Raw genomic sequence first — 25594 nt, forward strand, 5'->3', positions numbered from 1 at the left:
GAAGTGATGAATGAAAGAAGATGAACAACACAAATAGAATGTTATGGTAAGATACAACTTCTTTATCTGATGTTGCTAACCTTCTTTCCATTCATCACTGATGGAACAGAATTTCAAGCTACCTTGAGGTCCATGGGCAACCCTTATGGAAGTACATTTCTGAGTACCGCTGAGTTGAAGGCAGCTCTCCCCCTGGAGACCAGGTCCAATTTGTAATGATTGATAAAGGTATGAGGCTTAGCTCAAGTAGCTGCTGCACAGATGTCATCCATAGATGCCCTGGAATTAAATGCTATAGAAGTTGCCATAGATCTAGTGGTGTGGGGTTTAACTTTTGGCATGGATTCATTATGGAGGGAATAAGTCGCACGTATACAGTCCCTTAGCCATTCTGATAATGTAACCTTGGAAACAGCCTCTCCCATTTTGGGTCCCGAGAAGGAGATGAAAAGCTGTTCAGATTTATGGATAGGTTTGGTCCTGTTTAGGTAAAACCTTAATTGTCTATGTACATCTAGGTGTGAAGGCAATACTCTCCTCTATTGGCAAAATTTGGAAAGAACACAGGTAGATCAATAGACTGGTTAATAGAGAATTCAGAAACCACTATGGGAAGAAAGGATGGGTTCGTTCGAAGTGACACTTTGCCTTTGTGAAAGACCAGGTAGGGCTTCTTGATACACAATGCCTGCAGCTCCGAGACTCTTCTGGCAGAGGTAATAGTTACGAGGAACAAAGATTTCCAAGACAAAAACTTTAGGTCACACTTAGCCGCAGGCTCAAAGGGCTTCTGAGTCCAAGAATGGAGTACTAAAGTGAGATTCCATGGTACTACAGGCTAAGAGAAGGTCTGAGATGTGAGGTCCCTTAGAGGAAAGCCTTGCAAAGGCATAACAAAATAAGAGGGGTACTATTTATACCATTGTGGAAGTTGGAAATTGCCGCTAGATGTACAAGAACTGTAGAGGCAGAAGCCCCATTATCAAAAAACTTAGCCAAATATTGAAGTACTGCAGCAAATGGAGCTGAATACGGGTCTAGCATGTTATCCTTGGACCAAATGGAAAACCTTTTCCATTTATCCTGATATAGTCTTAAGGTGGATGGTTTGTGAGAGGCCAGAATGATGTCTCGGACACGTGAGGAGAGGTTAGCCTGCCTGGCGACTAGCGGAAGTGGAGAAACCAAGTTGTCAGCTTGAGAGTGGATAGGGTGACTCAGCCCTTGGGGGTGAGTGATCAGATCTGGTAGAGGGTCCAGAATCCACAGCAGGAATATTAGGTGAGGCCGAAGAAACGGGAACCAAACTTGTCGAGGCCCAGAATGGGGCTATGAGGATCACCTTGCATCTCAACCTAAGAGCTTTCTTTAGAAATTATGGTATCAGAGGAATGGGAGGATAGGCGTAGAGAAGCCCTGTGGGCCAATCGTGGCTCAGAGATTCCCTCGGTGACTCCCCCTGCAGGGGAAGTAGGGCTAAGTAGCTGCTGCACTTGGTGTTTGATGGGGAGGAGAAAGGATCGCAGAAAGGCTGGCCCCAGTGGCTGAAGATTACAGATGCCACCTCGGGGTTCAGGGACCACTCATGGGGCATGAGGATGTATCTGCCCAGTTTGTCTGCAATCACATTGGAGCTCCCCAGGATATGGGTTGCTATCAGAAAGCAGCTGGAAGCTATCACCCACTGCCAGATTTTCATGGCTTTTCACCAAAGGGAGTAGGGCTTGGTTCCTTTTTGCTTGTTGATGTACCAGACCAGTGACATATTGTCTGATTGGATTGCAATTGTCCCGGAGGGGAGAGCCGCTGGAATGCCTGCAATGCTAACAGCACAGCCCTCAGTTCTAGGACACTGATATGCATGTAGGCATCCAAGGTGGACCATGTGCCTTGGACAGTCTTTCCCTGAAAATGGTCCCCCCACACAATCAGGTAAGCATCCGTGGTCGCAATGGCTGTGGGCTGGGAGGGTTGAAAAGGTCAGCTCCAAAGATCTTCATCTGGCCTCATCCACCAAAGCAGGTCCTGCTTGCAAGAGTTGGTTTTTTGAATCTTGTAATCCAGGGGATGACAATTTGGGAACCACTGACACAGAAGAAGCCATTGCAGAATTCGCATATGTAGCTTTGCTAGAGGCACTACTGGAATTGACACAGCCATAGAACCCAGAGCTTGGAGAACTTGTCTTGCAGGGGCTAATGTTTGAGAAATAATCACTCAGATCTGAAGCCTCAATCAGTGGTCTGTCATGAGGGAGTGATATCAGACACGACTGAGTATTATGCACTGCCCCAATGAACTCTATTTGTTGTTCAGGGATAAGATTTGATTTCTCCCAATGTATCGTTATTCTCAACAATTTTGCCAGAGAGAGAGCATGTTGTAGGGCAGTTACCAGAAGATGCTTGGTGGGGGTGGTAAGGAGCCAGTAGTCTAGATATGGAAACACCTGGAATCCTTTTAGTCTCAAGTGAGCTGTTACCACTGCCATGCATTTCGTGAACACTCTGGGGGTTGTAGAGAGACCAAATGGCAGGGCATGGAATTGGTAATGACTGGCTCCTAGCCGGAAGTGAAGCAGACTCTTGGAGCATTTGTACATCTTGATGTGGTAATACATGTCCTGGAGATCTACAGAACACATCCAATTGCCTTCTCTTAAAAAGGAAAGGATGGACTGAACCGTGACCATCCGGAATTTGGTTTGGGTGACAGACTTGTTTAAGCTGCTGAGATCCAAAATGGGTCTCCAGTTCCCTGTCTTTTTTGGCACCAAAAAGAATCTTGAGTAAAAACCAGATCTGCGCTGGTCTGGTGGGACTGGTTGGATTACGCTTTTTTAAGACAGCTTTATAATCTCTGAAGTTGCTGCTTCTCTTTGACTGGGTGGGACACCGGGAAGTTTTCTTGGAAAATTTGGTTGACAAGAAAGGGGAATGGTGTAACCTCTGGTGATAAACTTCTGCACCCAACGATCCGGTGGTGATAGAGTGCTAGGCAGCTTGGTGCAGAGAGAAACTACCCCAGACTGCTTCCAGAGGTAAGCAATCGGGCCACCCCTCAGGAGCGCTGATGAGGCTGTCCAGTGAAGGGGTCCCTGGAGCCTTGATTGTGAGGTCCCCCTCTTCCTCTATAGGCGTGTCTTCCAGAATTGTTACCCCCTCTGCCTCTGGGAGTATCATCACCACATGTGGCATGGAAAGGACCCTGAGATTTTTTTGTGCCACATTTTCCCACTCCTCTGATTCCTGGAGAAGGTATGTTGAGGGTTGGAAAATTGTAGGCCTACACCAGACAGGGTTTTTTCCATCTTGCTCGCACCTGGCTAGCTCGTCCTTCACTTTGGAGCCAAAGAGGGATGAAGCTTCGATGGGAGCATTCAGAAAGGAAGACTTGAAGGGAGCGCTGATGAGGCTGTCCAGTGAAGGGGTCCCTGGAGCCTTGATTGTGAGGTCCCCCTCTTCCTCTATAGGGGTGTCTTCCAGAATTGTTACCCCCTCTGCCTCTGGGAGTATCATCACCACGTGTGGCATGGGGGATGAAGCTTCGATGGGAGCATTCAGAAAGGAAGACTTGAAGGGATCAGTGAGGTCACAGTTGCGGACCCAGGCATGATGTCTCATAACAAGACTGAACCTGCTGCTCTAGCCGCCCCTTCAGTTGCATATGAGAGTAACCTCATGGACGAGTGGGATACTGATTCCAGGGCTGCTAGCTGCAAGGTCACTTTGTCCCTGACCTCGTCAGACAACTGTCCTGCAAGTATCCCAGAGAGTTCAGAGATCAAGTCCCTCTGGAGCCTCGTAAAATATGGCCAAATAATTCAGGGACCATATAGCAAAGGTACCTGATGCAAAAACACACTTCCCAAGTCTGTCCACTGCCTGAGACTCCCTGTTGGGGGTATGAACAGTGGGACTTTCCTCAGCCAAGTCCTTTTACATGGCCACTGCCACCACCATAGCATCAGTTGGTAACCCTTTGAACCAGTGCACATTCTCAGTAGGAGGGGACTCAATTTTGTCTGTTTTTTGGGGGATTGCCTCAATGAAATCAGGGTTCTTCCACGTGTGCTGCACGATGAGTTGGACAAGTTTGTCTGCAGGCGGGGTCACCCAAAAGGTAGATGGATGGGCACAAAAAGCCTGCAGGAACACAGACTCTTCAGACAAAGGGTTGGTGGGCTTCCAGTCACCTCTCTGTTTTAGCATCTCCAGGATGTCTCCGAAGGAGCCATCAGGAGGTGACTGTGGGGACCCTTCACCATCATCGTAATCCATGTCTTCCATTAAGGACTCCTCAGGTGAGTCCACCTGCTTCCTCTTGCATGTCTTCTTTTGAGGGGGCTCCTCAGTGGGGGTCTCTGAGGAGGACTCGGAAGAGTGGATATCATGAACCAAGATGTTCTGCGGCTTCTCTGCCGGATCAACCAGGGGGGGTGGTCTGTGACAGCTGCAGTTCAGGGGGCAAAAACTGGGATTCCGACATCACAGAAGTGCTACCAGAAGCAAGAGCCCTCTCCATCATGCGGAAGTCAGGCCTGCCCGAAGAGGGATGGGAGCCCAGAACAGAGAAAGACAACCTTGGAACTTGGGTCACACCCCACTCTGACAGACCCACCCCCATGGGTGGAGCCTCAAGCATGATTGGTGTGGATGCAGCCATCGGTGCCGAGGAAGGAACAGAGGAGAAAGTTGGCACCGTATCCCGGGCCAATGCACCCATCCCTCAATTCCCAAATTGAGGAAGGACTGGTTTGGCAGGAAACAAAGACCAAAGGGACAAACTCAGAGATGGAGGGAGGTGCACTGTAGGCACCGAGGTGGTGGGTTCCAAGAAGGATGTCAGAACAGAAGGCTTCAGAACCGAGATGGTGGAAGGAGGAGTGTAAGATGGAGTCCGTGGATAAGGCAACCTAAGTCCAGCAGGTGGATGGGTCTTAGAAAGTGATGGAATCCCCCTGGCTACCAACAGCTGGTCCACAAGATGCACCATGTTGTGTTCAAAAGGCTCCTGGTGGATCTAGTGGATACTCCAGATGGGGAGTCAGGACGTTCAAGAAATGGGCTATATGCTTGGCCCAGAAATGGGTCTACTGAGGGAGAATATCAGGTCCATGGTGCAAGGTCTGCCAGCACCAAAGTCTCTAGTTTTGAGACCGGAAGCAAAGGGGTCAGATCCAGTGAGGTCGGAACAACAAAATGGTCAGATCCAAAATGGAAGTCGAAGTAGAAGGTTTGCCCTGAGCCGAAGTAGCTACAGGTACCAAAGTTGAAATAGGCGTAGTAAGATCTATGATCAGTGCCGGTGGCAGGGTCTGTGCCAATACATGCGTCGGTATCTAAGGTTTTGAGACAGTCGGAACCGAGGAAGCCGGAGCCGAAGAGACAGATTTATGCTCCAACGATAACTTGGTGACTTTAGATTTCACAGGTTTGCTCTGATCACCCAATGGTGAAGAAGGAACAGAATGGTATCGCTCTTTGTCCCTAGAAGGAGGGGTTGAGATCTCCATTGTAGAAATGGCCTCTGAGAAGGGAGACTTGAGTAACCCCTTCATAATGAGTTTATTTTTGAGCTCATTAAGAGTTTGTTGGCTGAAACTTTGACAAATATCACATGGAGGCTGCAACAAAAGGTGGGCCACTCCCAAACAGTATACACAATCATCATGCAAGTCACTGTTAGTTAACTTCCCCTTACAAGAAGTACAATGCTTAAACCCAGAGGTACCCTTCTTATCTGCTATTTTAATGGAAAGGACACCACAATTAACTGTATAATCCAACAATAATGAAGTCACTCAGTTCAAAAAAACACAAAAAAATCTCAAGAAAAATACCAATATTACAACACACTGCATATGTGAAGAAAGGGAAACATCAAAATAGAGATAAAAAGCTAACAGGTTAGGCAAGAGAAAGCAATACCAGCTATGGTATTGAAGAAATACCACAAAGATAAGGGAAAAGGCTGTAACAACAACAGTACTTAAGTTTACCAATGGTAACAATGGGTAGAGTGGAAAATATACGGTTAGATCGAAGAAAAGACACTAGAAATACTAAAGATCTAGTAAAATATGAAGATATCCAAAAACTTATACACAAATATCAAAAAAGATTTTACTCAGCTGAGAGCTCGGCTGAAACGCGGCTTTACGGCTACACAGCAAATGAGATCTGAGGTAACAGGGAGACGGGCATTCTGGGTAGAGACTTAGCTCGAGAGTTTTTTTGGCTGGCACGAGCTTGGTAATAGCCTGACTCAGTTCTGAGGGCTCGGAACCGAACCCATCAGTGATGAATGGAAAGAAGATTAACAACATCAGATTTGTACTTTACTGTGTGTGTACTTATTATCCTTTCCCTATATGGATGCCCCTCACTGGTGTTAGTGGTGAGGATTGAGGATCCTCGATTGTTGGGCCAGTGCACGGGCATCACATATTAATTGTTTGGCAGTGGTGGGATATCCACACCACATATTAATTGGTTGGCAAATACTAATTGGCTTGTAGTGGTGTGGATAGAGTGAATTCCTGTAGCTTGTGTGCAGCAATCACTGAAGGTGTTTTGTACCCTAAATCAGACACACAGTGAATAATCAGAGTTCAGATCACAATTGTTTTATTTCTTTTGATAGTTTAGTTAGTCAGGGAGAGCAGGCAGCATGTCAGCAGAGGAGTACAGAAAGCTGACAAGGAGCCAGCCGGCTGAGATGTGCCAGGCTAGGGGGTTAATACATGGAAACCTGACTAAGGCAGGCATGATTGCAGCTTTGGACACAGCTGCATCAGAAAACAGCAACCAGGAGGACGATCAGACTGACAGTGGAGATGTACCACCCTCAGAGAATGGACAGCTCAACCTTTCTGCAGAGGACTTAAAAATCCATCTGGAGCTAAAGAGACTTAAGTAACTGCACCCCAGAAGCACAAAAGATCAGTAAATTTTTTCCTCAGTTTAAAGAGGGAGATAATTTTGATAGTTTCATTCATATGTTTGAGAGGGTATGTAAACAGTATGATGTTGACCAAAGGCTCTGGGTACAGTTCCTGACCCCTTTACTCCATGGTAAAGCAGTACCTGTGTTGTCTAAAATGTCTGACGTTGACTGTTTTAATTAAACTGTTGTTAAGCATTGCTTGTTAGAATGTTTTAAGCTAACACCTAACACTTTTAGGAAAATGTTTCATGAGCATAGATGCAAGGCAGATGAAAGTGTGTGTGAAAATGTTGCTGAACTGAGCACTTATTTTCATAGGTGGCTGAGTGGATGTCGGGTCAGCACTTCTGAAGGTCTTTTAGACCTTTTGATGAGGGAACAAGCCCTTAGCACTTTGCCTGAGGACATGAGGATCTGATTAGCTGATGGACAATGTGCTACTTCAGATGAGTTGGGGAAGAAGGGGGACCTATACCCTAGCAAGCAGGGCATCCCTATACAGGAAAGGGACCCCTGGTACTGCTCATAGGTCTAAAGGAACCCACGGTGGGCAAGGTGGGGAACAAAAGGTGAGACAGCCAGTAAGTGGGAAAGACAATATGCCAATAGTAGTTTGTTTTGAGACAACAGGGGTTCTGAATTACCATCCTGCAGATGTCCTGATAGGGAAGGATTTGGATGAGGCAGTACCATGTGCTTATGCAGTTACACACAGTCAGGCTAGGAGACAAGCATGTGGGTCTGGTAGCTTAAGGGAGACCCAGATAGACTACATACTTGCAACCAGGACTGGTGATTACTTCAGGGAGGGAGCTACTCTGTAGCAGTGTGACTGAAGGTGAGCCACAGCTGCTGGTGGGTACTGATGTTCCCTTGGACAGAGTGACTGCAAAGGTAGAGGTAAGTAGTAGTACCCAGGCTGACAGTGAGGCACCACTGTCAGAGGATGCCAGACTTCCTGTGGAAGGGGAGCTGAGAAGGGTTACAAAGACGGAGTTGAGACAGGCTCAGATCTCAGACCCTACACTGCAAAGCCTGAGGCAGGTAGCTAGTGAGGCACCTGATTATCAAGGGAAAGGGGAATCTGTATACTGGGACAAAGGTTTACTGTACAGAGAGTAGATCCTTCAGGGAGGGCTAGAAGGTGAGAGGGTAGAGCAGTTGGTAGTGCCTAGAGTCTACCATCTGGTGCTTCTAGCCATAGCCCATGATATTCCCTTTGCAGGTCATATAGGCATAAAACATACCAAGAGACGTACTATGCGAAACGTCTATTGGCCTGGAATTTCCAGAGATGTAATAGGGTACTGCAGGACCTGTCAGCAGTGCCAAAAGTTAGGCAAGGCAGGAGACAATGTGAGAGCTCCTTTAATGCCGTTGCCTGTGATTGAGGAGCCATTTCAGGGGGTAGCTATGGAAACTGTGGGGCCTCTGAGTACCCCATGTTCCACAGGGAAAAAGTATATCCTAGTGGTAGTGGATTATGCTACACGATACCCTGAGGCAGTGGCTCTGTCCTCCACTGAGGCAGAAAAGGTGGCAAATGCTTTGTTAGAGATTTTCAGCAGGGTAGGTTTCCCAAAAGAAAAACTGACTGACAGAGGTGCCAATTTCATGTTAGACCTGCTGGCTTGTCTGTGGAAGTACTGTGGGGTGATGCACCTGAAGACCACCCCCTACCATCCCCAGACTAATGGTCTTGTTGAGAGTTTAAACGCTACAATCAAGTCCCTGCTAACAATCAAGTCCATGCCACGGGAATTTGCAGACCAGTTTAAGAGGGAGTGGGACAAATATCTTCCCCATCTGCTGTTTGCTTACAGAAAAGTTCCCCAGGAATTCACAGTTTTTTCACCCTTTGAGTTGCTGTATGGGCATAGGGTGAGGGGACCTCTAGATTTAATTCGAGATGAGTGGGAAGGTGAGTGTGAACCTCACAAGGAGTCCGTTGTGGTATATGTCCTAAACCTCAGGACAAGACTCTGGGAACTCAGGGGCTTGGCCCAGGAGAACCTGGCAGAAGCCCAACAACAGAAAAAGGTGTGGTATGACAGGAATGCTCGAGCTAGAGAGTATGCAATGAGGCAGCACGTAATGGTTCTCATTCCTGTCATACACAACAAGCTGCAAGCAGCTTGGGAGGGATCCTACAAGGTGGTAAGAAAGGCAAGTGATGTTAGCTACATGGTAAAACTGCTATGCAGGAGGCAGGGGCACAAATTGTACCATGTTAACATGATGAAACCTTACCATGATGGGGAGGCCCTTGTGCTGAGCATTTCCAGTGGATTGCAGGAGGAGTCAGAGAGATCAGGTGATTGATCTCCTTAGCGAGGCTCAGACTGACACCTCAGTGGAAGGGGTAGCAATGTCCCAGCAGCTATCTCCTACCCAGGTTCGAGAAATCTGAGCAATGTTACAGGAGTTTGGGGACATGTTCACTGGGAAACCAGGGTGCACCCAGCTGGTGCAGCTGCAGCTACTGGTGGATACAGCAGCCCAAAGGCCTATTAGGCAGCCTCCTTACAGAGTGCCTGAGGGAGTCAAACAGACTTTGAGGGAGGAGATACAAGAGATGTTAGAACTAGGGGTGATTCAAGAGTCCAACAGTCTCTGGGCCTCCCCAGTGGTGCTGGTGCCAAAGAAGGATGGCAGCACCATGTTCTGTGTGGACTACAGGAAATTAAATAGTCATACAGAGTCAGATGCTTACCCTATGCCTAGGATAGATGAGGCTCTAGAGCAGCTGGGTGGGGCTAAGTATCTTACAACTACTGATCTCAAGTGCCCTTGACTCCCAGTACTAGAGAGAAGTCAGCCTTTGGGACTCCTTTTGGGTTGTATGAGTTCACAAAGATGCCCTTTGGGATAAAAAATGCCCCAGCAACTTTCCAGAGGCTGGTAGATCATATCCTAGCAGGAGGGTTTGCCCTTGCTTACCTAGATGACATTGCCATCTACAGCCATTCCTGGCAAGAGCACCTTCAACATATCAGGGAAGTGCTGGGCAGACTACAGAGGGCAGGTTTGACCATTATGCCGAGCAAATGTCAGTTGGGTATGGCAGAGGTCTCCTAACTGGGACAGAGTGGGGAGTGGTAAGATCAGGCCAGAACTTGCCAAAGTGGAAGCCATTTAGGCATGGTCTGCACCTGTTACCAAAAAGCAGGTGAGGGCATTCTTAGGGACAGCAGGGTACTACAGAAAGTTTGTCTGCAGTTATAGTACCATAGCTGCTCCCCTCACAGACCTGACGAGGAAGAACAGAGCTAGCCAGCAAAATGCCAAGTTGCTAAGATGGAGCCTATGGTTGCAAGCATATGATGTGTCAGTGAAGTACCGCAGTAGGATTAGCAATGCCAATGCAGATGGGCTCTCAAGACAGGGAATGGGGTAAGGTATACTCAGACAGACCTAACCCTCTCAAGCAGCACTTCTCAAGGGTCACTTGAAAAACAAGCTTTAGTTCTCCAGAGGGGGGAAGACGTGTGAAGATAAGTAAAGGCTGCCAGCCTAGCCAGATAGAATTTTGTAGACAGTTCTGTCATTTGTAAATATTAATGTAAGCCACAGGCTTGTTCTCTTAAATGTGAAAAGACTGCATTGGATATAGAACTGCAAAAATGCACCAATAGTGCACTCTGCCTTAAGAAAGCTAAGTAAACCATTTTATGACTGCCTTTGATGTCAAAATTCAGAGCCAATATGCCTACAGGGAGGCATCCTGCCTATTGTTTTAAGACCAGAGTTAATGGCTAGAATTTGCATGTATAAATGTCCTTTATTGCTTTGGTTTATAACCAGGCGTAAAGAATGTAAATGTAGTTTCTCTTAGCCTGGGAACACCAGAGAAGTGTGAAGAATGATGTCATGTGAAGCAGCCCTGTGCTATCAATTTAAAGAGAGAAAATCAGAGAGCTCAGAGCATTTGTCTTGAGAACATCCAACTCAGCACTGCCTGTGTCTAGATGCAAGCAGGATTTTAGAACTATGTTTTCTCTTAGATATAGCTAGGAAATGGAAAGATTAGACTAGTTTGTTTTTCTGTGATGTCAGAACTTTTGTTACTGTATTATTTTAAATATTTCTATGTGATCTCTGAACTCTTGACTAGCACTGTGTAGTAAAAAGTATTGTCTAGTGTTTTTATAATTTATTATTAAGTATTTTTAAACCTTTCAACTATGGCTGTTTTGTGTAGAGTACATTGCATGTATACAATAATACTGTACCAAGTCACTCCAAATAAGTCTTGACTGTTAGGTCACACTTACAAATTGAATAATAATAATGCACAGTAATAATTGGACACTCTTTTAAGGGTCTTTGAATAGCTGATAAATATTAGTTGGGTAGTGGCAGTGATTTCTACTGTATAGATTGGGCAGAAAAGGGGCACAGCTGGAGAACCTGTGCCAACCTTCCCCAGGAGTGTCTGTGTGGTTGTATATAACTCTTATCTCAAAGTGTGTGTGTGTCAGCTACTTGGGAAGGGACACGAAGCACTGGTTGGACAGAGAGGGTGCTGGAGGTTTTAGCTTACCCACTAGGCTGAGATCTGGACCCTACAGCTGAGATCTGGACCCTACAGCTGTGCCAGTGGGGAGTCTTATTGAGGACCTGAAGAGAAAGGGAGAGACCAACCCCAGACTGACTGTGATCTCTGTGTGCTCTTAAGGGAAATTGTACTTTACTGTGTGTGTATTTATTATCCTTTCCCTATATGGACACCCCTCATTGTTGTTAGTGGTGAGGATTGAGGCTCCTTGATCGCTGGGCCAGCGCATGGGTGTCACAGAGGTATCATCAGAAAACAACATCAAGCTACTTTGATTAAAATTTTCTTTATTCCTGAGAACTGTTTCATAGTTGACTTAAAAGTTAGTTTAGTTTTACTTGTTCTTTTGTTCCTCAAATGCTGTCAACTTTCTGTCATGCTTTCCTTTTTTCATTTCTTTTTAGAAAGTTTAACACTTCTCCATAGCCCATCCTTAGCCCTCGGCTTTTTTTTTTTTTTTACAAAAAACTTGCTCTCACAGTTCTACTTTATACTTGATCTGCTGATATTTTACTGTTATTTTATTATATTTCCAGTTACAGCTGTACAGTTTCATCTTGTTCTTGATAATTTGTTTATAATAGAGAGTGAATTGTTCAGAACGTGCAAATGCGGGCACACAATTCCACTGCAGGATAGGTACACCTTGTGTCTGTTGTTTATGTGAAGAGTTTTCCAGCTTTTAATGACAGAAACACTGTAACATGGCTGTGAGTATGCTTGTAAGGGGTCTTCAACCATAACACTGCTTCAGCATCGACTCCACTGACCTCCAGGTGTGAGCCCATACCTACTAAGGCTTACGAGAGAAAGACAAGAAAAAGAAGCATAAAGGTAATAGAATAAGAGAATCCTTTCTAGGTTCTATTGCTAAAAAACCTAGAGAAGAGAAATTGCTTCTATCCATCCTCTTTCTAGTATGTATAAGATTCCTTTAAACGTTTTATCAGAAAAAAGTCTTCTATTAACCTTGTCAGAACTGATACTGTGCCTTCTTTCTCAGATTCTGAGGTGCACTGAATTTTTGTATCATTTACAACATTATCAGCAAGATCTTTCAGAAGTCACTCTATTCCTCTTACAACAATTGATCACAAAAAGATGGTGGAGATCGTCCAGCAAAGATGTCTAGTCTCTTTACCTATGGTATCAGGAAGACAGAGAGGTTTCTTCCTTTGCCTTATTTTTAGTCAGAACATCCCAGTTCCCCTAGATGGTCATCATTCAACCACCAGTCCTGCCAATGCCAGGTTGAAACTATGTCACAAGTGTTGGGAGTGAAAGATTTGGTGGCATTGGCTCAGGTCTTAGGGTCAGGAGTACAGGCTTTGGGGGTTAACTCCTCCAATGTTGATATCACTGTCTATATCAGTGGCACCAACAGTGATGCTAACAGTGTTGGGAACCCTTCAGAGTTGGGGCTTGGGATCTGTCAGTTTGGGTTGGTTTCTGCAGTGATGTTGATGGGGCCATCTTTCCAGAATTCAGTATCACGGTTCTTCATAACAGACTAGGTGTCTTATTAGCATACCTTCCTTGGGACTCTTCGCTGATCTCCAGGCTGACAGTTAAATTGTGTTGAAAAGGATGTTTGCATTTCAGTCTCCAAAAACAGTAATTTCTGCCTGAGATTTGAACTTCATTCTGGACACCTTAACAGGGCTCCTCTTTAAGCCAGTTTATTCAATACCATTGAAGATCCTGCCATGACGAACAGTCCCACTGCTGACAGTCATGCTGGCCAGGACAGTTTTGAAACTACAGGCTCTTATGTATTGTAAGCTTCATATGGTCTTTTACATGGATAAATAGCTGTGTTTACTAGTTCAGCTTTATGCTCTGGGTTATGTCAGACATTGCACTGAATCAAAAAATCCATCTTCCATTTTTTATCCTTATCCTAGGGATCCAAGGGAGTTGATTATTCACAAGCAGAACTGAGAATGCAGTTGATTATATATTTTCAGAACCTGATATATCAAAGTCTGACCAACTTTTTGGGTTGCTTTGTATAGAACAAGCTGGGCTTCCCTTGAATAAACACTCAGTTTATCATGACATGAAGGTATGCTAATAAGACACAACAGTCTATTTTGAATAACAGAGAAGACAGATCCTTTGACAGGATTTGGGTAAACTGTACTCGAAGTGACACAAGGTCTCATTCCTCACACCACCAAGATCACCTCTTCCATCTAGCCAAACAAGACTTTCTAAAAAAACAAAATGTTAACCAGGAACCCACTAGACACACAGTGCCCTTTCATTAGTGACCTGGCCGCAATGTCTGATTAAGTAATATATGTGCACATAGAAACATATTCATATAAAGACAATCTTCAGTTATCTACACATATGCATTCTATGATAACCTTGTAAACAGAAAGCTGCAAAAAATCAAATAAAAATGTACCTGTAGCTGTACAATAGTTTCTTTCAGTTTAGCAACATTATTTTCAGCCTTGATAGCACGTTTCTGAAAGGCATATGAAAATATTGCTCAGTTATCGTCCTATAAACACAATATATTGTGAGCTACAAAAACGCAGTTCTTAAATATTTTACTCAGTATACCCAGTACCTTAGTAGAAGCAAGGATTGCCACTTCCACCCCTTGCCTCAACTAACAGCCTCTTCCTCAGTAGAAGCAAGGGCTGTCAAGTGAAGTCATTGAGTTCTTATCACAATGCACATCACAGTTTTTATTCAATAACATAGCTTTCCATGTAATATCCCCTACTCAGAATGAACATGCAGTAAGCTTAGCAAGCTACCAGTCTACATTTCTATATGAGATTTACAATGACCACCTGAGATTGCTGTTCTGTATGCAGTAGTATGCTCCCCTCTGTAATACTTCTGGTTTCCATTAGGGAATCTGCCACCATGAGAATGAGTACCTCCCTTCAAAGACAGCCTGAAAAAAGATAGCTATCACTGCAGCCCATGCCTCCACAACTAAGGACTAGCACTCTAGCATGTGAAATGTTATTGATACCTGATTCATCAGCACTGCAGTTAGACATCTTGCTCCCAATTCAGAGGGTTGATATTGTTGTAGGCATTCTGTCTAAACCTAAACATTGTACTTAGAATGATGTTTATTCACATCTTCTTACTATAATCACTTGGTTACACTTTGGTGGTCAACTGTGCAAGAAAGGCTAACGCCTGTAGGTAGGTCACAGTACATGACATACTGCTGCTGGCATATGTAGAAAACTGTCTATCAAGCCTGCTTAGGTTGTGCAGGTACCATCACGCAGCTGCCCATATGATTTCCCATTCTGTTCTCTCGTCACCTGCACTTGTTCCACACCCTCCTAAATGCCTCAGTGTTACTACAAGCTCACCTTGCTGGCAGTCCATTCCATATGTCCACCATGGTTTCTGAGTGAAGAAATACCAAAGCTTCCTAAAGTTAAATTTATATTTTTCCCCTATTTAAAACTGATGTTCTCTTTCTATCCACCACCTTATTTCTCAAGATTTTGTGCACTCAAAACATGTCCCCTTATCTGTGCTGATCTCTGTGTGAAAAGCCCCACGTCCTCCAACTCTCCTTATATCCCAGTCCCTCTGTTTTCTTTCATTCTCTTAACTGCTCTTGTTGCTTTTCCTTTCATCCCTTCTATTATTCATATGTCTCTGTCCTTGTAAGACTTCCAGAACTGTGCAAAATACTCCAGTTGTGGTCTTTTGGGCAAATAAACATAATGACTTCTTTATCTTAGGAATATATTTCTCTTAAAAAGCACCCCAGCCTACATTTGGCTTTAGCTGCAGTCTTATTTTGTGCCTGCTGGTTTAGTAATACAATTATCACCACCCTAAGGTCCTTTTCTTGGTAATTCTTTACACATTAACCTCCCAAAAGCCTGTACTTCCTCTTTGGTATATTGTGACCCAGGTGCAGCACTTTCCATTTATCTGCAATGAATCTTAGCTGGCACATCTCTGTTCATCTAAGCAGTTTCTCTAGCTACCATCCTAGCTTCTTCAGTCCATCCTTAACCATACCCTCTGTTTTAGTGTCATACACAAATAGGTCAGTCCTGTTCTCAGGGTCCATAACTACAGCCAAAATTAATACTTCAAAGAGTATCAGACATACACATTCTTATTCCTTTTTCCCTGGTAGGGTCACTTATTCCCTTTCTAGCAACTTCCCTGCTCATTTAATTATGCTTTTATTGAAACACAGACCCATGAAATTGTTCAGCATTTTTTTTTGTGACAGGCTGTGTTAAATGGTTTGCAGTAATGCAAACTGACTAGTGCCTGTCATAATACTCTTTTCTAAATTGAACCACGACCCAGTCACATAGCTGATTCAGGCTAGATTGTCAAACAACAAATTAATGTTGATGTGAATTCTGAACATGGCCATGGTCCAGTGATAACAGCCAAATGTCCACCACCAAAGACAGGCAGAAATATCTGTAATTCCTTTCCTTTAAGCACAGGAACTGTGGATGCCTTTCTCCCTGCTATATAACGATCAAGAAATTCATCAGTAACCCTTGCAGTTATTTCAGGATCATGATGGCAGCCCATGCCATCTTGGGGTGTGTCTTCCACCTCAGCTTGGCAATTCCTTTTCCACTCTCTAGATCTATGGTTCCATCTATCAACACATCTTACCCATTTCCCTGGCATACCCCCCAGACCAGTATTCTTTCCATTGTCAGTAGTTGGGATAGAAGACTCTAGCAGGGAGCCCATGTGTTATGTTTTGTACTTTTGCTTACTACCTGACCATAGATGAGGAAGAAACATGTCTGATCCAAATAATCTGGCTGATCTTGCAGAAACTCTTTGGATCAGGTACTCTGCCCTACTGCTGATTAGGATGAGTGCCCTAAGGGCAGAGAGACAAAAATTGCTCTGGTTGATACAGTGGTCAATGTCAAAACAAACATACAGGGCAAAAAGTTGATGTCAAAATCACAGTAGATGGCACATTTAAGGCTGAGATCACAACCCTGACTACTCAAGATCACAGCCCAGTGAAGCTAAAGTAGGCAGGGAAAGGATTGTTGCAAAGCTTGACTACTTCAAAAGCATGACCACAGCCTGGCAGTGTGGCTCAGAGGGATGGAGCCACAATTATGACTCAAGTAAAAGGTTTGATCAGAGGCCCTGGAACTGAAGAAGCCAGGCAGGCAGGGAAAGGAGCGAAGGTACATGACCCACTCAACTCTCCCAGGGAGAGGGTGTGGTTTCCAAGCACTTGGAGGCACACAGGGTACTGCAACTACCCTAGTGGAGACCAGAGAGACCCTCATTCATGCTGGGGATGGATAGGCTGCTAGTGGGAAAGCCCCTTATGGAAGTGGGAAGCATCCTCTACAGACAGCCCACTCTACTGACCCTCCTCTGTAACTTGCTTATTGAGTGCACAGCTAGGGCTGCAAAAAAAAAGGAAAAACTGCAAATCATCCTTGATGGGTACCTAGATGATGATGATGCCTCCTGGTCGGCTCATGCCCAGTGAACGGAATGAACAAATTGACTGAGGGGGGTCTGAAAATCATCAGGCAACAGGGAAGAAATTGCAAAATCAGAAAAAAAAATATTGACCAGGAACAATGAGCCTGAAGTAGACAGCCCTGAGGCTGAAGACTGATCTAGCTGAGATCATGAATGGGCCTAACAGCACTGGAGATGAGGAAGATCCTAAATAGCTGAATCTAACTCCTAAGGCCACAGGACCCACAACACAGACAGCACTGGTAATGAAGCTATGGACATCACTGATGATGGAAGACATCAGTCTCACAGGTTGTGGCCCTGACACTGAGACCTTAACCAATGTTCATACATTTGTCAACAGTGACACCTGTAGTTTTTTTAAATTTCAACATTCGTTAACAAACACAAAGAAACCACTACAAAAATACTGTGCAATGCTCATGGAAGGTGCACTTGTTTATTTTCTCTAGTGGCTGATCAATTCTTTCCTTTCTCTGTATCATGCCATTAAGACAGATATTCCCAAGAACTAGCATTTTACATCCAGTTTCAGCCCAATACTAGGGACTTCAAAATTTTAATATTGTATATTGAAAATAAAATTGAAGGAAATGGATGAATAACAGCAGCTGTCATTTTAACTTTATTTTTCACTGCAGTTCCCCCATCAGCAGAAAGGTATCCCGTCTCTCTCTTTTTTTTTTTAACAAAAAACATCTTTATTAAATTATCACTTATAAAATAGGTAATCATACATTTAAATAAATGAAAAACTATATTGACATAATTTTAGTTGCAAACATTATACATCACAAACCACATTGACATAATTGTAGTTGCTGCAAACATTATACTTATACATCACTTATAATCTATTCAGTCACTGACAGTCAAACATTACATAGCTCATTCAAATCCTGCCTTCTTTTAAACCTCATTCCTCCTGTGTATGTTTTGTTCCCACAAGTCCCATTTTTCCTATGTAATTTGCTACTATGCTTTTCTAAAGATTCCAATTCCAGTTGTTTTATCTCTGTTTCTATATTCACTACTTCTAGTAAAGTTGGTTTAGACTTTGATTTACATTTTCTGGTAACTGCATTTTTGGCAGCCACCATAATTAGACTCATCAAGGACTTACTATGTCTAGGCAATTCCGACTCTGCATCAAAAAATAATTTCCTTAGTTACACCAATTTGCTCACCCGGTATTCTGACAGGGCAGTCTGCAGAGAATCTTTAAAGTCCGCCAAATCATCACCCCCAGAAAATATATTCCCAGTTACCTCTTTCTTCCCCATCACACATCCAATATTTGTTGTCTACCTGAGGAAAGATTCTTTGGAGTCTACTTGGGTTATAAAAATACCCATGTAAACATTTCCAAGCAAAGATCCTAAATCTTCTAGACTTTGTTGCATATTTGGGAGACATACATATATTCCACCATTATTTCTTTGTGAACTGCTTATGCAGTCTCTCCTCCCAATCCTTTCTACCCTCCCCTGATTTGATTCATATACTTAGGCAATATTTTGTATACTCTACTAATTATTCCTTTTTTTAACAGCAGCTTCTGTTCTAGATTCTACTAAAAGTCTATCAGTCTGGCCTTTCACTTAGGGTCCCCGGATTTCTTTCTCTTTGACTATACTCTGACAACAGTCCTTGTTAGGGAAGACAAAATTGATCCTGCAGTCCAAATAAATTCTTGGCCTCTTCCTATTCTACTACCGTTCCCTCTCAAATTATTTGTTCCCAGTACCTTTTTTTTTACCAGTTTTCTCCAATAAATTCCAGTCCCCTTTTGCCTATTGTTTGTATCACTAATTGCAGTCATCCCTATTGGCAGAATCTCCTTTTTTCCATTCCCGTCTTGGCTTAGTTCTTAGAATACTTTCTGCTACTTTATGAATATAATATAATATACTGTATGGCTCTTCTTCTTCTTAAGGATCTGCATTCAAAATCAGTCTCTCTTTGTTTCTTGAATTTCTCCCTTCATCATCATCTTCTTCCCTTTCCACTTTGAATTATAGGTTTCTGCTTTTGCTACGTACAGCAGCCTTAAACTTGTAGCTCTGAAATACCCCTTCAAATCGGGTAATCCCAAACTGCCTTGTTCAACTGGAATAATCAGTTCATCTCACTTGACTCTTGCCATCTTCCCCTCACAGATAAAAGTCTTCAGCTCTTTATTAACTGCTACCTACAACTTCTCCACTAAGTTGATAAAAATATGCCTGACTTGTGCATAAAACTAAAGAAACTAAAAACATTTAAACAGCTTTTATTTTGCTATCCATATAACAGAGCTGTCAATTTTTCAGTTTTTATATTATCTTTTGTTTAGTCTTTTCCCACATATCCTTAGCAGCCAAACCACAATCATTTTTAATCCATATTTCATTTTAACATGTCCCCATAAATATGTATATTGCCGAACCAGTTCATGTGTGTGTATATAATTTACAGCTATTACCTTTGTTTTAGATTAATTAATTTTGTATCCTGGAAAGATATGACACTGCCTCAAAATGTTCCTTAACACTGAAATGGCTTGATCAGGTATAAAATAATATCATCTGCAAATAGAGTCAGCTTTTCTTGACTACCATACCAATTATTTATTTAACATTTTGTTGACTGGGAAAGTCCGACTAGATTCCACAGATCCTGTTTTTAGTGGAGGCCCGGGGAGAAATGCTACAGAAGCATGTCTTTTAGAATTAGGATCAAGGATTATATCCTTGAATTTCCGAGTCTCTTATTTTCTTTGCCAATGGTTCTAAATATATTGCAAATAACAAAGGTAAAGAGGACATCCTTGCCTGGATTCCTGCTCAAAAAAAGTTATGTCTTACCATAACGTTCCATCTGTGTTGTTCATCTTTTTTCATTCATCACTGATGGGTTCAGTTCCGAGCCCTCGGAATCGAGTCGACTTTTTACCAAGCTCACGCCAGCCAAAAAAACTCTCAACCTAAGTTTCTACCCAGAATGCCCTTCTCCCTGTTACCTTAGATCGAGTTTGCTAGAGAAAGAGAAGCAAAGCCCAAGCCACTTCTGCGCAAATACCCTAGGACACCACTTGGACCCAAAACATCCCCCAGGAGTCTTTGGAGGGGGAAGGAGGGTGGGAAGTGATGAATGAAAGAAGATGAACAACACTGATGGAACATTATGGTAAGACATAACTTCTTTATCTGATGTTGTTAATCTTCTTTCCATTCATCACTGACGGGACAGAATCCCAAGCTACCTTGAGGTCCATGGGCAGTCCTTATGGAAGAACATTCCTGAGCACCACTGAGCCGAAGGCAGCTCTCCCTCTGGAGACCAAGTCCAATTTGTAATGATTGATAAAGGTAGGAGGCTTAGCCCAACTAGCTGCTGCGCAGATGTCATCCATCGAAGCCCTGGAATGGAAAGCTACAAATGTTGCCATAGATCTAGTGGAGTGAGCTTTAACTTTTGGCATAGGTTTGTTACTGAGGGAATAGATGAAACGTATGCAGTCCCTTAGCCATTTTGATAATGTAACCTTGGAAACAGCATCTCCCATTCTGGGCCCAGAAAAGGAGATGAAAATCTGTTCAGACTTACGGTTAGGTTTAGTCCTGTCTGGGTAAAATCTCAGTTGCCTATGTACATCCAAGAAGTGAAGGCAGTACTCTCCTCTATTTGAAAAATTTGGAAAGAACACTGGTAGGTCAATAGTCTGGTTAATGGAGAATTCAGAAACAACTTTGGGAAGGAAGGATGGATTCATCTGAAGTGATACTCTGTCTTAATGAAGACCAGATACGAAGATTTCTGTTGCCACCTCAGGGTTGAGGGACCTCTCGTGAGGCAGGAGGATACATCAGCTCAGTTTGTCTGCAATTACATTGGAGCTCTCCGGGATATGCATTGCTATCAGAAAGTGGTTGGAGGCTATTGCCCACTGCCAAATTCTCATGGCTTCTCAACACAGGGGGTAGGACTTGGTTCCTCCTTGCTTGTTGATATACCAGACCACTGACATATTGTTTGACTGAATTGCTATTATCCCGGAAGGGAGAGCTGAATGAAAGGCCTGCAGTGCTAACAGCAGTGCTCTTAGTTCCAGAACACTGATATGCAGGTGGGCCTCTGAGGCGGACGATGTGCTGTGGATGGTCTTCCCCTGGAAATGGCCCCCCCACCCGATCATGGAAGCATCCATGGTCACAATGGCTCTGGGCTGAGGGGATTGAAATGGGTGACTCCAAAGTTCTGTGTCTGGCCTCATCCACCAAAGGAGGTCCTGTTTGCAGGAGTTGGTTACTCGAATCTGGTAATAGAGGGGTTGATAGTTGGGGAACCATTGACAAAGAAGGAGCCAATGCAGGATCCGCATATGTAGCTTCACTAGAGGCACTACTGATATCGAAGCTGCCAGAGAACCCAGGGCCTGAAGAACTTCCCTTGCTTAAATGTTTGTGAGACAGAGTATCACTCACAGCTGGAGCCTCACACTCTGGAGTCTGTGATTTGGGAGTGATACTAGACAGGACTGGGTATTGAACACTGCTCAAATTAATTCTATTTGTTGTTTAGGAGTAAGATTTGATTTCTTCCAATGTATCATTATTCCCAACAATTTTGGAAGAGAGAGTATAATGCAGGGCTGTTACCAGAAGATGCTCGGTAGGGGTGGTGAGGAGCCAGTTGTCCAAATATAGAAACACCTGGAATCATTGTAGTCTCAAGTGAGCTGTGACCACTGCCATGCATTTCATGAACACTATGGGGGCTGTAGAGAGACCGAATGGCAGGGCACATAATTGATAATGGCTGGCCCCTAGACAGAAGAGAAACAGACTCCTGGAGTGTTTTGTCCATCATGATGTGGTAATACGCATCCCAGAGATCTACCGAGCACATCCAATCGCCTTCTCTCAAAAAGAAGAGAATGGACTGAACAGTGACCATCTGGAATTTGGTTTGGGTGACAGACTTGTTTAAGCTGCTAAGATCCAAAATGGGTCTCCAGTCTTTTTTGGCACCAAAAAGAACCTTGAGTAAAATCCGGATCCACGTTGGTCTGGTGGGACCAGTTGGATGACTCTTTTTTTGAGACAACTTTATGATCTCTGAAGCTGCTGCTTCCCTTTGACTGGGTGGAACGTTGGGAAGCTTTCTTGGAAGATTTAGTTGAAAAGAAAGGGGAATGGTGTAACCTCTGGTGATGATACTCTGCACCCAACGATCGGTGGTAATAGATTGCCAGGCAGCTTGGTGCACAGAAAAATTACCCCTGACTGTTTCCAGAGATAAGCAACTGGGCTGCCCCTCGGGAGTGGTGGTAAGGCTGTCCAGAGAAGGAGTCCCTGGAGCCTTGGTTATGAGGACCTCCTCGGCCTCTGTAGGGGCATCTTCCAGAATTGTTACCCCCTCTGCCCATGGGGTATCACCATGTGCAGTACGGAAAGGACCCTGACATTTTTTGTGCCACATTTTCCCACTCCTCTGATTCCTGGAGCAGGTACATTGAGGACTGGAAAACTATAGGCCTGTGGCAGACAGAGTCTTTCCATCTTGCTCGCACCTGGCTAGTGTGTCCTTCACTTTGAAGCCAAAAACGGATGATGCTTCGATGGGAGCATTCAAAAAGGAAGACTTGAAGGGGTCCGCGAGTTCACAAATCCAGGAATGACGCCTAGTAACAATGCCCGAGCCCGCTGCTCTGGCCGCCCCTTCAGTTGCATGTGAAAGCAACCTCATGGATGAGTTGGATATCGATTCCAGGGTTATGAGCTGTGAGGCCACTTTGTCCCTGACCTCATCAGACAACTGTCCTGCATGTGTCCCAGACAGCTTGGAGATCAAGTCCCTCTTGAGCCTCGTAAAATGTGCCAAATAGGTTCAGGGACCGTATAGCAAAGGTCCCTGATGCAAAAACATGCTTCTCAAGTCTGTCCACTACCCATGACTCCCTGTTTGGTGGGTGGACAGTGGGACTTTCCTCAGCCAAGTCCTTTTTCGTGGCCGCCGCCGCCACCACCACAGCATCAACTGGTAACCCTTTGGACCAATGCAGGTTCTCCTCTGGAGGGGAAAGAATTTTGTCAGGTCTCTGAGGGATTGCCTCAATGGAATCAGGGCTCTTTCAAGCGCGCTGCATGAAGAGCTGGATGAGCTCCTCGGCAGGCAAAGTCACCCAACAGGTAGAAACACTGGGTGCAAAAGACCTGTAGGAACCCGGACTCCTTAGACGAAGGGTTGGAGGGCTTCCAGTCACCTCTCTGTTTTAGCATTTCCAGGATGTCTCCGAAGGAGACATCCTCAGGAGGTGACTGAGGGACCCTTCACTATCATCATAATCCGTGTCTTCCATTAAGGACTCAGGTGAGTCCATGTGCTTCCTCTTGCATGTCTTCTTTTGAGGGGGGCTCCTCAGTGGGGGTCTCTGAGGAGGACTCGGAAGAGTGGATACCCTGAACAGGGTTGTCCTGCAGCTTCTCTCCCTGCTGTCCCGGGGGGGGTGGTCTGTGGCAGATGTAGCTCAGGGGACGAAAACTGAGTTTCTAAGATCAAAGGAGTGCTTCCAAAAGTGAGAATCCTCTCCATCGTGCGGAAAGCAGGTCCACCCGAAGAGGGATGGGAGCCCGGAACAGAGAAAGACAACCTCAGGACCAGGGTTACACCCCACTCTGAAGAACCCACCCTCACAGATGGAGCCTCAAGCAGGATTGGTGCGGACGTGGCTATCAGCACAGAGGATAGAAGAGAGGAGAAACACGGCTCCGTGCCCCGGGCTGAAGCGCCCGCCCCCCCAACCACCAGATTGAGGAAGGACCGGTCCCGCAGGAACTGAAGACCAAAGGGACAAATTCAGAGCTGGAGTGAGGTGCACTATAGGTGCCGAGGTAATGAGTTCCGAGAAGGATGTCGGAGCAGAAGGCTTCGGAACTGAAATGGTCAAAGGAGGAGTGTAAGACGGAGTCTGTGGAGAAACCAACCTGAGTCCTGCAGGCGGATGGGTCTTAGAAAGTGTGGGTATCCCCCTGGCTACCAACAGCTGGTCCACAAGATGCACCACATCATGTTCCGACAGGCTCCTGGTGGATTTAGTGGATACTCTGGATGGGGAGTCAGGACATTCAATGAATGGGCTAGACACCTGGCCCAGAAACCGATCTACAGAGGGGGAGTATTGGGTCCATGGTGCAAGGTCTGCCGGCACCGAAATCTCAAGTTTTGAGACTGGGAGTAATGGGGTCAAATCCAGTTTTGTCGGTAAAACGCTCAGTGCCAAAGTGGCACTCGGAGCCAAAATGGTCTGTTCCAAAATCGTAACTGATGAAGGTATTGAAGGTGTGCCCTGAGCTTAAGTGGCCACAGGTGCCGAAGTCGAAATAGGTATGGTGAGGTCTATAATCGGTGTCAGAGGCAGGACCGGTGCTGAAACTGGCACCTGCATTGAAGGTTTCGAAATGCTCAGAGCCGAGGAAGACGGAGCCATAGAGGCAGATTTATGCTCTGAAGACAACTTTGGGACCTTTGATTTGACAGGCTTACCCTGATCACCCGATAGTGAGGAGGGAACCAAGTGGGACCTCTTTTTGTCTTTAATAGGAGGGGTTGAGGCCTCCTTTGTAGAAACGGCCTCTGAAAAGGGAGACTTAAGTAACCCTTTCAGTATTAGTTTATTTTTGCGCTCATTAAGAGTGACTGAAACTCTGACAAATGTCACACGGAGGCTACACCAAAAGGGGTGGCACCCCCAAACAGTATACACAATCATCGTGAGAATCATTATTAGGTAGCTTGCCATTACATGAAGCACAATGCATAAAACCTGAAGTAACTTTCTTACCTGACATCTTGATAGACACCACAGGGCAACAGTATAACCAGTCAGAACAAGTAAGTCGAACACTGTTCAAAAAATTCACAATTGTACCAGTACAGTGATATGTAAGAGAGAAAACAGAAACACTTTACTAAAACCAATCCTAACAGGCTAGACAGGAAAGAAAAATACCAGCTATGGTATTGAAGGAATGCCACAAGGGTAAGGGATGAAAGGCCATACCAATAATGGTACTTGAAAGTTTACCAACGGTAACAATGGGTAGAGAAGAGAAGGAAAATACAAGGTCTGACAGAAGAAAACAGACTAGAAATACTATTCGCTCAATAAAGAATGAAGATATCAAAAGGTTTCCAAACAAATATCAAATAAAGTTCCACTTAGCTGAGAGCTCGGCTAAAATGTGGCTTTATGGCTGTGTGGCAAATGAGATCTGAGGTAACAGGGAGAATAGCATTCTGGGTAGAAACAGCTCGAGAGATTTTTGGCTGGCGTAAGCTTGGTAAAAAGACCGATTCAGTTCTGAGGGCTTGGAACCGAACCCATCAGTGATGAATGGAAAGAAGATTAACAACATCAGATCAGAAATTATCAGAGAGAAACCCAACCACTTTAATTTTCACCTCCGATCCCTCATCTATCCTCCTAATCAAACTTATAATTTTACCAGGGTATTCAAATGCTTTCATTGCCCTGCTCATAAACTCTCAGCTTACTCTGTCAAATGCTTTCTCTGTATCAAGACCTACCAACAACAGTGATATTTTCTTATA

The 25594-nt window shown here is 44.5% G+C and overlaps 1 protein-coding gene across 2 annotated transcripts in view; it reads right to left on the minus strand.

Moving 5' to 3' along the window:
- The window catches only part of ENTR1 (endosome associated trafficking regulator 1), a 347727-nt gene that overhangs the window by 105472 nt on the left and 216661 nt on the right, over positions 1-25594 (minus strand). Inside the window, exon 6 of one of the 2 annotated variants that reach the window (XM_044057868.1) lies at positions 13920-13982. The exons of the other annotated variant lie outside the window; for it this stretch is intronic. Within the exon in view, the coding sequence (XP_043913803.1) occupies positions 13920-13982 (63 nt within the window). The remainder of the gene's footprint in view (positions 1-13919; positions 13983-25594) is intronic. 2 annotated transcript variants of the gene reach the window in all.

This window comes from Protopterus annectens, chromosome 16.part0, assembly GCF_019279795.1.
Source record: "Protopterus annectens isolate FY-2018-M chromosome 16.part0, PAN1.0, whole genome shotgun sequence".
Classification (NCBI taxonomy): domain Eukaryota; kingdom Metazoa; phylum Chordata; order Ceratodontiformes; family Protopteridae; genus Protopterus; species Protopterus annectens.